General features: G+C 40.0%; 4 protein-coding genes across 4 annotated transcripts; all 4 read right to left on the bottom strand.

The window, feature by feature from the left end:
- Positions 1-2,286: 2,286 nt before the first annotated feature.
- SS1G_11568 (predicted protein) lies at positions 2,287-3,286 on the bottom strand (the record flags this gene model as incomplete). The annotated part of the gene is made up of 2 exons (XM_001587525.1): positions 2,287-2,876; positions 3,007-3,286. 2 exons carry the CDS (start codon positions 3,284-3,286, stop codon positions 2,287-2,289), a joined length of 870 nt encoding a protein of 289 aa, XP_001587575.1.
- Positions 3,287-3,997: 711 nt separating this feature from the next.
- SS1G_11567 (predicted protein) lies at positions 3,998-4,660 on the bottom strand (the record flags this gene model as incomplete). The annotated part of the gene is made up of 1 exon (XM_001587524.1): positions 3,998-4,660. One exon carries the CDS (start codon positions 4,658-4,660, stop codon positions 3,998-4,000), a length of 663 nt encoding a protein of 220 aa, XP_001587574.1.
- A 1,644-nt stretch (positions 4,661-6,304) lies between these two features.
- On the bottom strand, positions 6,305-8,041 carry SS1G_11566 (predicted protein; the record flags this gene model as incomplete). The annotated part of the gene is made up of 1 exon (XM_001587523.1): positions 6,305-8,041. The coding sequence occupies one exon, from the start codon at positions 8,039-8,041 to the stop codon at positions 6,305-6,307; it is 1,737 nt and encodes a 578-aa protein (XP_001587573.1).
- A 1,464-nt stretch (positions 8,042-9,505) lies between these two features.
- On the bottom strand, positions 9,506-10,108 carry SS1G_11565 (hypothetical protein; the record flags this gene model as incomplete). Its single annotated transcript, XM_001587522.1, has 1 exon — positions 9,506-10,108. One exon carries the CDS (start codon positions 10,106-10,108, stop codon positions 9,506-9,508), a length of 603 nt encoding a protein of 200 aa, XP_001587572.1.
- Positions 10,109-10,305: the final 197 nt, after the last annotated feature.

Raw genomic sequence — 10,305 nt, 5'->3', positions numbered from 1 at the left:
AGTGTCCAAAGACCTCTCATCCCATACATCAACTAGCGTCTCGAATCCGTCATTTTCATCGCCACTCTCTGGACTGCATACTGCACAGTGTGCAGCGCTCGGAACAATTTACCTCTTCACACAATCCGTCGGAGGAGGGTGCTACTCCCACGTTACAGTTGGATCAGTCTCCAAGCAGGTTACGTTCAGCTCGCAATCGCTATTGGCGAATGTATAGGTTGTGCACTTTGCATGTATACAAATTCCTGGTATTACGATTCCGCCGCGCGAAATACATAAGTGCCCGGTACTCCCATTCCTGAAGCACGTTTATATCCGTCTGTTGGCGGCTTTCTAGTTGCTACAGACGGAATGTTCCTGTATGGTTGGACATCCATATCTACCATCCACTGGATAATTCTCACTCTCGGTCCCTCTCTCGTAGGCCTTGGTACCTCGGCTATCATCATCACTAATGCAAATTATCTCGTAGATGCCTATATCAAATATGCAGCCAGCGCATTAGGTGCTGTTGCCCGGTGGAAAATGCAGCTTTGGCTTTTATTCCACTAGCGAGTTCAAGTATGTATACTGATCTAAAGTGTCAATGGGCGAGTTCGCTACTGGCATTTTTTAGTTTGGCTTTGGTGGCGATACCTTTTGCGGTTTTTAGATGGGAAAGGAAATTAGAGGTCGTAGTCCTTTTATAAAGGAGGTGGTTTTGGAGAAGAGAGAGATGGCTGTGCTGGGAGGGGTGTGCTTGAGGGTGCGTAGGAATTTGTTGGTATTTAAATTGTGAAATTTAGAATCACTTTGTATGATTGGAAAGGGAAAGATATATCGTATATTTCATTTATTGCTGTAATGCTAGCAAAGTCTGCTTGCTGAGGCACTATAGTTGGATCACTGGCTAGATGGTCCGGTCTCGACCTGCTAACTTTACTCTTTTCGGGTGAAGGAACGGAAGCAACTTCTTTTAAGCGCGGAGATTTGCAATTTTTTTGATATAATATTGGCTCATAAATTTTAATAAGTTATGGATAATGAATGGATTGTTCATATTTGGATTTTTACATGAATGGATAGTATCTGTTCTTCTCGAATTTAGTTCTTTTGTAAAGTTTTTCTAATTCTGTTTGATATGGGCATAGATTTAATCTAATTTTCTCTCATTTTACTGCGTGTGACGGAAATCCCTGCTTTCCTCCCACCCTTATTATATAAGAAACCTCAGGTACATTAACCATGTCCACACATGATACGATTACTCGAGATTAGTATACGATTTAGGTGACCTGAGGATCAGATCCGGACAAGTACTAGGTATCAATGGTTATCGGTAAAGTAAGATCATTGGAGGGATAAATATGACTTCTTTTTGCCTAGCCATTGCGGCTAGGCCATTCATTTGTGTATATATAGAGTAGCTATCCCCATCTACAGGTGCTCTTCACCTGTAGATTCTAAGTTAAATACAATTGCTGGTCTATAAACACCCTTTTGGTCACACTGCGTTTTATTAATTGTATAGTATTGTCTTGCATTATATTATATTATATTATATTATATTATATTATATTATATTATATTATATTATATTATATTATATTATATTATATTATATTATATTATATTATATTATATTATATTATATTATATTATATTATATTATATTATATTATATTATATTATATTATATTATATTATATTGTATTATATTATTTCATATACTTCTCAAAGACAAATAAAGATATCAATTAGAGTAATTAATCAGTACTTTTGTCATGTATTTTTGATCCTGAGATTCAATTCCTCTTTTCCTTGTGTCGGTTCTGAAATGTATGTATATAGAGTATTGTACTTGTAATTGCGGTGGTAGTCGGATAATGTGATCCTGAAAGAGGATAATGGGTTAAGGGATGGATTTGGACTGTTACTTTTGAATGCAAAGTTGAGGGTGTTTAGAAGGTTCTTTGGTGATGGGAAAGGCAAAGGAGAGAGAGCAAAGGTTTCGGTCAGGCGAGCTGCAGGATTTTTAAATAGTATGTTTATAGTTCCTGGACAATGGAAGTGGTTATAGGAGATATTGATATGATTGATGATAAGTATTGCATTACACAGGTACTATATACCATTATTTCAGACTTCCAATTACATCCAGCCCTGCGCCTTCCGATATCACAATACAGAAATAGTAACCATATCAAATTAATAACCTATTCTACAATCCCTCCTTCTTCCTTTCAACCCCCAACCCCAATATCCACCTCCCACCTCACTCCCTCCTTTCCCACCCATATCCATCCATCACAAAATTCCAACACTCCCCCCATCCCCCTTCCCCACCGTATTCACATCCACATCTCCCCTCACATCCGCCACTCCCCTCTGAAACTCCAAATCCACATCCGCCCTAATATCCTCTGGATCTCTCCCCGTCGCCTCTCCCATCTCTTCAAAATCAGTACTCGTTGCTATTTTCGCAATTGTTTCTATTTCCGAGAGGAGTTTTCCACCTAGACCTGCTATGGGTGTTGATTCTTGATTTTTTGTGGATGTTTGTAATTGTGATTGAGCTTGGGAGGGAGATGAAGATTGAACACTTGAAATTCTCTGTTTGATTTCTTGGGCTTTTTTATCGTATTTGGATTCTGGGTGGGGAGATGATGAGTCGGCGGGATTTTGGAATGATACTTCTTTTTTCTTGGTTTCGGTTTCGTGGAAGTCTTTGTCTTTGTCTTTTTTGTGTTGATTGGAATGGGATGGTTTTATGCCGAGTGTTTTGTGCAGGATATAGATTGATGACCAGTAGATGAAGAGAATAGTGAGGAGGGAGACGAAGAAAAGACCCAGGAGTGTGGAGGTTATGTCGAGGAGGTTTTGGAGTTGGGTGAATACTATGGGATGAAAGTCGGAGATTAGTAGATGAGATAGAATTGGGGGTAAGGTTTTTCGGGATGAGTTATGGAGCAGGAGGGAGAGACGCAGACAGGAAGGATTACAAAAAGAGGAAATCGGTATATGTACCGGAAATACTGGTAGGTGATGGTGGTGGGATACCGGGGATTGAAGTCGCTTTTTGTATGATGGGGGTTGAGGGTGTGTCTGCCGGGATGTGGGAGGGGGAGAGAGATTGAGAGGCTGTGTGGCGAATTGTGGGGGTTGGGATAGGTGTTGAGGTTGAGATTGAGATTGAGGTTGGGGAGGGATTTGCGATTGAGGAGGAGGAGGAGGAGGAGGAGGAGGAAGAGGCGGAGGTTGAAAAGGGGGAGGAAGAGACACAAGATGAAAAGGCGGAGGAAGACATTTCGACGCTAGAATTTTTGGTGGCTTCGTGGGTTGGATGTTTCGCTTCTGATTGGTATTGTTGGGTTTATTTGGGTTAGATGAAACTGTTCGATTCTTAGGTATAGTTACTTTATTAAGCCGAGTCGATTCCGCATCTCAAGAGGCAAAGAACTTGAGTAAAATCAATATTTAGAGATAATGAATCACAGCATGTACTCAGAACATCATCTCAAAGAGAACAGAAATCAAGACAAGAGCGAGCTAGATGATGAATCTCAATCCGGTAGGCAAAGGAGAGCATAAAATCTGAGAACAAAGAAACGAAAGTGTTGTTGGAATATAATGCGGGTTCTTTCAGTGTTTGAAATAGTAGGTAAGGTGATTAATCTATATTTCTTCCTGTAATAATTGTGCTAGGATATTATGAAGCTTGGAATGGGCTGATGTGCATGTGTTGCATGTCATTGCTGTTGAAAATGGCTGTACTTCTAGATTCTTCTAGGGTTGCCAAGGGTTAGGTAGATGTGCAACAAAATTTTTTGAGTAGAAGGTAGAAGGATAAGAATAATTATAAGAATAGGAATAGCTAGATTTGGAGATAGAATGAAGTTTGATACTATTATGCTAAAATTAGAGGACTCAATTTGTTCTTCGCGATGTTGAGTTCTGCTAAATCCGATAACATTGTATGCATATCCTCAATCTCAAATATGCCCCCTAACCCCCTCGCTCACATCCTAGTATCCATGTCCTCAAACCTAGGAAATGCCTCCACCTCTCCGTTTCTCAACAAAATCTTCGCCGCCTCTCTAGCTTTCGTCTGTTCCTCTTCATCCAAATATCCCGCTTTTTCCCCATAGTCCGCTCGATTTTCCAATTTTTCAAGCTCTTCTTGTAGTTCCTGCGGGCTCTGTATGAATAATTCATCTTCTATCCATTCTTCGATATTTTTCATGTCTGCCTCCCCTGATTTCAATTTAGATTCGCCTCGTGACTTAAACTTCTTAGCCTCTTCAGCTAAATCAGTCCCATAATCCATCTTCCCTACTCCTCTTTTCCATGCGACTCGTCGCATCGCATCACGTATTTGTGCTTTTTCGCGCTCACCCACTTCATTTCTTTCGCGGAGTCTCTCGGTTCTAGCTTCGGCATTTTGTCGTCGGAGTTCTCGTTGTTCTCTGTAGACTATCGTGGCTTTGATTTTTATGATGGTGGTTAGTCGGTTCCAGAGATAATAGAGGATGAATGCTAGACCCGTGAGATTAGAGATGAATCGAATGGTGTAGATGAGATAGGTTACGATGATTAAAGCGAGGAAGAGGATGATGGCAACGAGTTGAATTAGTGTGTGGGCTAGAGTTTCGAGGGGGAGGTAAATGATTTTGCTGAGCATGGTGGTTATGGAGTTGGGAGTTTGCGTAGGGGTTTGGGACAAGCGGAGATCAATATTTATGTGGATGGGGCTGCGGGTTGAGATAGAGGAAACTTCGTAGAGGGTTTCAGGGTGGAGGCAGTTTATCATGGGATGTTTGCTATTAAATGAAGCTTCTGGTGAAAGATGTAATTATCGCATATGATGTAGCATTACAATATCAAGATATCTTAGACTCTCGTAGCAAATCCTGACAATATATGATAATTTTTCCACAGATCATAGAATGAGAAATTCGTCGCGTGAGATGAGAAGCTTGAAATACTGTTGGGTTTCTTGAGACTAGAAAGAGCATCAGATTGAATTGATTGATTCTCTAGCTAAGCAGTTAAGCTGCGAGCATATATTCAAAAAATGAAGGAATAGGTTGGGTATTCAGCCTTCGGAATTAAAGTGCTTTGAAATCAAAATATTGAAAGCAAACAAACAGTATACCAAAAAGGAAAGAATGAATTAAAAGTTGAGTTTTGTTTGCTCCTTATATGCATATGCACTATATATGCATATGCTGCCAAGATCCCAGGAGGTCAACAAATACTAATCAGACAGGGTACACACAAACAAATAGACGCTTCATCTAAGATCGAGCGCCTATACCAATGATATATAACAGGAGAGTCAGCGATAAGCATGTTTGCAGACAAAGAAACAAACCTCCGGAACCAGTCACAGGGCTTCCTGCGTGAAGAGTCCGAAAACGGAAAGGTGGTTTTGAGGTTCTCATTGTTCGCAGCTTTGCGATATTTCCAATGATGGAAGCCTTTGCCCGGGCAAGGTTAATTTGATTGCTTGGAAAGTTGAAGGATCTTGAGTGATATTGAGACGGTAGTGTGATCAGATCTGGTGTTATGGTAGAAACAAAAGGGGTTGGAGGGAAACGAGGAAATCCGTGCTTATGTAAACCATCTTAGTGCCCATAATTTTGCCAGAAGCGGCCACATATCACGTGTTATTCTGTCAACTTTTATTTTGCACATCTGAAGACAGAAGAAGATGAAGGATGAATTTTAGCGTACTTCTCGACTGACTTCAATATCAACATCATTTTCTATAGGTTTATTCCTATTCATCATTTGAAGAAGAATTTCGCAAGATATTGTGTTATATCATAGGTATCTAAAACTATAAATTCTTTAGTAATCTTAATCTTAATCTTGTAATTTTATATCAAAAAGTTAATTACTAAGTATTTAGTTATACACCTCCCTATATATCCTTTTTTCCTACTCATAGAATTCTATAGAATCTGGACGAAAAGTATGGGTAAATATTAATGTGATTTTGAAATATTTATTCGAGTAATTAAATTATAGTTTCGATAAATACTAGGTAAGATTATAAAGTATATATATAATGGCGTTGAGCAGAGCAGGTAAGGGCAGAGTAGAGCAGAGTATAAAAGTAGCAAGATCAGCTTTGTATACTTATTCTTATTCTTATTTTAACGCTACTAATAAGCCAGGGCAGTATAATATACAATCCACAAGCATGCATCTACGCTAAAGCAACCATGTGCCATAACCATAACCTTAACCCCTAAACCATAACCATAACCATAACCACAACCCCATCACATCACATGAACCTAATCCTCAACCTCAAACCTCAAACCTCATCATCCACCTCCATCTCCTCAACCTCATCCACCTCCACCTCGTCATACTCATCCAGCCAGACAGGATAAAATGGCGTAAGAACCGGTTCATATAGACACCAATCAATCCAATCCAATGAATAACCCAATTTCCTATCAAAATCCCCACATTCAAAGCGACCCAACCCATCAAAATCAAAAAGTCTTTTCCTCGCCGCCAGAATCTCCAGATATTGATCATCACACATATCAACCGCCATGCTAAATTTCGTAATAAAGTTAGAAATTCTACCCGTTTCGACTTCCTCTGCCAATCGAGCGATGAGACATTCGCGAGGGAGATAATAGTGGCTTTCGAAGAGAGGACGGTTGGGGAGAATTTGCGCGCGGATTGTATGGGGGAGGTCTCTTTTGAAGGAAGCTGCGTAGTCTTCTAGGTAAACCATTGCCAGGGAGATTTTTTGCAGTTTCTCGAAATCGTAGGTTTGGGGTATGTTGGTTGAGGATCCTGATTGTTCTTTTGCTCTTTCGACTACGTCGAATAATCCATTGGGAACTTTTTCTTCTTTGATAAATTCTGTTATTGTACGATTTGCATTCTCGATTCGTGTCCATTGACCTTCTAGATATGTAAGGACATTTCGACGGTGCGGTTTAAAAGTGTCGTCTTCTTCCTCGAATTCAACTGATGCCTCTTTGCAGATTTGGAGATTATATTCAACTGGGTGCAGGGTTGGATTAATGAACGGGTTGAAGGCTCCTGCGTGAAGGAATTCGGCATACTCTCTATCCATATAGCCAATTTGTTCGATACTTTCTCGCCTCAAACCCATTTGTATCTTATATGGTCGATATCGCTCGAACGCTTGTGCATAGGTAGTGAGAGATTTATGCATCATGTGACGAAGGTCGATAGGTTCTTGACTCGTCACCAGTGTTTGTATTTCGCTTTTGAAAGTTTTAGGAATTCTACAAGCAATAACTGCGGCTCTTATAATCTTTCTTATCTCATCATCAGCCAGTCGAATGATATCAGGAACATCGGTTGCACAGGCTTCTTTGATGACACATTCTCGGAGATTGCGGAGCAGTCTCAGAGGGGCTAAAATATCATTATACTCCGAGAAGGCATAATTGTCGTTTTGACTATAGTCCAGACCAAAAGGGAGAATCAATACTTCTATAGAGATTGGAGGTTGGACACTAATAGAAAGACAAAAGTCGATCAAGCACCATACTGGATCCCAGTGACCACCAGGATCTCTGATTCTGCTAATTACCACGCGCCAATTTCGGACCCTGGGCACAGTAGCATAATTACAGAGGTCTGGAACTGGATAGGGCACCACTCTTTCGCAGTTTTCGTATCTTGTGAGAGGACACAACTCCACTTGAGGCCCGTCAACGATAGTTTCGTAGCCCGGCACACGATCACTTTCATAAAACTGTCGATAATCGCTTTCAAATAATTGATCGAACACAGGGTGATTATCCACTCGAAAGCACGCGATATAGAACGTATTCTTTCCGTACAAAATAGGTAAAGCTTCGTTATAAATTTGTCGGCAGAGTCTCAGTACCTCTGGACATAAATCATATCTTAAGTCCGCTCCAAAACGCGATATTTGAGTCACAGACTGTGCCGTGCCCAATATATCCTTGACCAGCAAGCATTCGTAGACTTTGAACCTTATTTCTGGAGGAAATACATCCAAAAAGGGACACGACTTGTTGATGACCGCATCCATCTTCTGGTGATTTCTAAGTCACAGTTAGTATATTTGAAATAAGCTGCGACTAAAGAGCTGACATTGAAGCACCGTTTTTAACCTCTAGTTTTATTTTGAAGAATGATAGAAGAATGATTCCTTGAATGATGTTTGTGGATTGAAAGGAGTTTGATTGTAGTAGTAGTGTTTGTAATTATGCAAGAAACCTTTTGAAAGAGCCCTGCAGAAAGGAATCAAAGAGGGATTCAAATAGAGATTGAGGTTTACAGAAAAGAGTCAAGAAGATGATCAAATAGAGAGATAGCTCCTAGGAAGGAATCAAGAAAACCGTTCAAACCAACCGAAGAAATAATTAAAAAACAGAGTTCTGAGAATTCACAGGAAAGAACCAAGGTGATTCCAAAAGAAGGAAGGAACTTCTCTAAATTTCGAAGAAAGAGCAAAAGGAAACGATTCAGAGAGTCCTTTCCATCTCATCACTGGTGATCTCCGACCCAATTGTAATCTGAGGAGTAAACTAAATTGATATTGTATTTTGTATGATGAATGGAAGGTATTCATGGCAGGCCGTGTGGGTCGTATTTGGACGAATAATTTATTAATTTAATAATGAATTGTATTAAGTCTTATTTGAAGATTTGGACATTTGGACACTGAAGCTCTCCAAGATTGGATTTATATAGATGATTCAAATTCAAATTGTTCCAATTTATTTGAATGATTTAAATCATTTGGCAGGTCCAATATGTCGGGGATTCGGTCCAAGGTGCTCAACCGCTCAAGGGTCAAACCCTATAGAATCAGGAAGTTTCAATGGAATTGAGAGATTCCGTTCTTTTTTAACCATTCAACTCGTCTTGATAATCTTATCCAACCAAAAGCTGTAAAATACACTCATCTAGAGATCTGAATACAGTTGAAAGATTGACTTTATTTTGAGCGGAGAAACTTGATTAAGTCTGTATACACATATCTTGCTGCTGTTCTGCTTCCAACAATGAATATTTGAAAGTTTCAATGTGTTTGAAAGATTCAAAAGTCTCTAAATATAAATCCTTGATCCTCAAAAATCTATTGGAAATCCCATACTAGACGCCATAGAGTCAATTAAGTGATATCAATCAATATGATCATTCCATTACATAAACTTGGAACAAGCTCAAAAACATAAATATTTCATATAAATACATCTTGGATGTGGTTTACTCGATGGAAGAAGATTCAACACACTGATGCCAAACAAACTTCATGGTTTGACTGGGACTCAATGATTGTTTGCTGCTTGACGTGTTGATAGTATGCAAGTCGCCAAGTCCCCATATGCAAGTTTTCGCGGAAATGAGCAAAAACTACCCAATGAAGCGCTAACAGCTCAGATACTTGATGAAGGTACCGTATTTTGCGTTTGATCATTTGCAATCTACCATCAGATCAAGTCCTTTGCAGATTCACATCTAGTGAATACAAACTGAACACAATTTCTTAAATTCCCAGTGCAGAGAAGTTCAATGATTCCATCTTTCTACCCTCAAACGGAAGAATATGAGCATCTTCTGGCATCTTCATCACATCCTCCAACCATTCAACATACACAGGGAAGCCAGTCACACTCCCAGAAACGTTTGTTTCCTTCACGCCTCTGACATTCTCAAAGAGCCTCAACGCCCTGTAATCCGAGTCCGAGCCTTTGTATGCAGATTGCTCAACCTTGATTGTTAATTCTTCCATCCCACTAAAGGCATCCTTTGCCTTTCCCGCAGAGAAATTCGGATCGCGATTCAACCGCACAACGATGTAGTATTTTTTGATAATCGAGATCACTCTCGGCGAGCTGATCGGATCATAATGCCAACGGAGGCGCGGCAGGCCTGTTAGGAGATTGGCGTCGGCTATAAAAACATTGCAGCCGTAAAGGATTTGTTCGGCTTCATCGTGGATTTTTCGGCATACGGATAATATTTGTGGATATATAGGTGGGTCGGTTAAGAAAGGACGGGGAATTGAGATGGGTTGGATGACGAGGAGTATATGGTAGATTTGATTACGAATCTCTCCTGGGAGATCAAGAAATGTAAGTGACGGCATTGTTTTGATGGAGTTCTTTTGATATGTTTGAAGTAGGATTTGTGATATGCTGTTGTGATTTTGTAGAGTAGAAGTAGAGAGTTAATTGACAGGAGATCTCGTTGGAATTATGTTACGAGCATTGAGATGAGGTGGGGTTGTGATGTGAAGTACGTACGTATTACTGGTACCGCCACTCCGTACCTACATTACGGAGC

This window comes from Sclerotinia sclerotiorum, genomic scaffold (genome assembly GCF_000146945.2).
Source record: "Sclerotinia sclerotiorum 1980 UF-70 scaffold_18 genomic scaffold, whole genome shotgun sequence".
Taxonomy (NCBI): domain Eukaryota; kingdom Fungi; phylum Ascomycota; class Leotiomycetes; order Helotiales; family Sclerotiniaceae; genus Sclerotinia; species Sclerotinia sclerotiorum.
The sequence above is the reverse complement of the archived record's forward strand: the minus strand, read 5'-3'. Positions and strand labels throughout refer to the sequence as shown.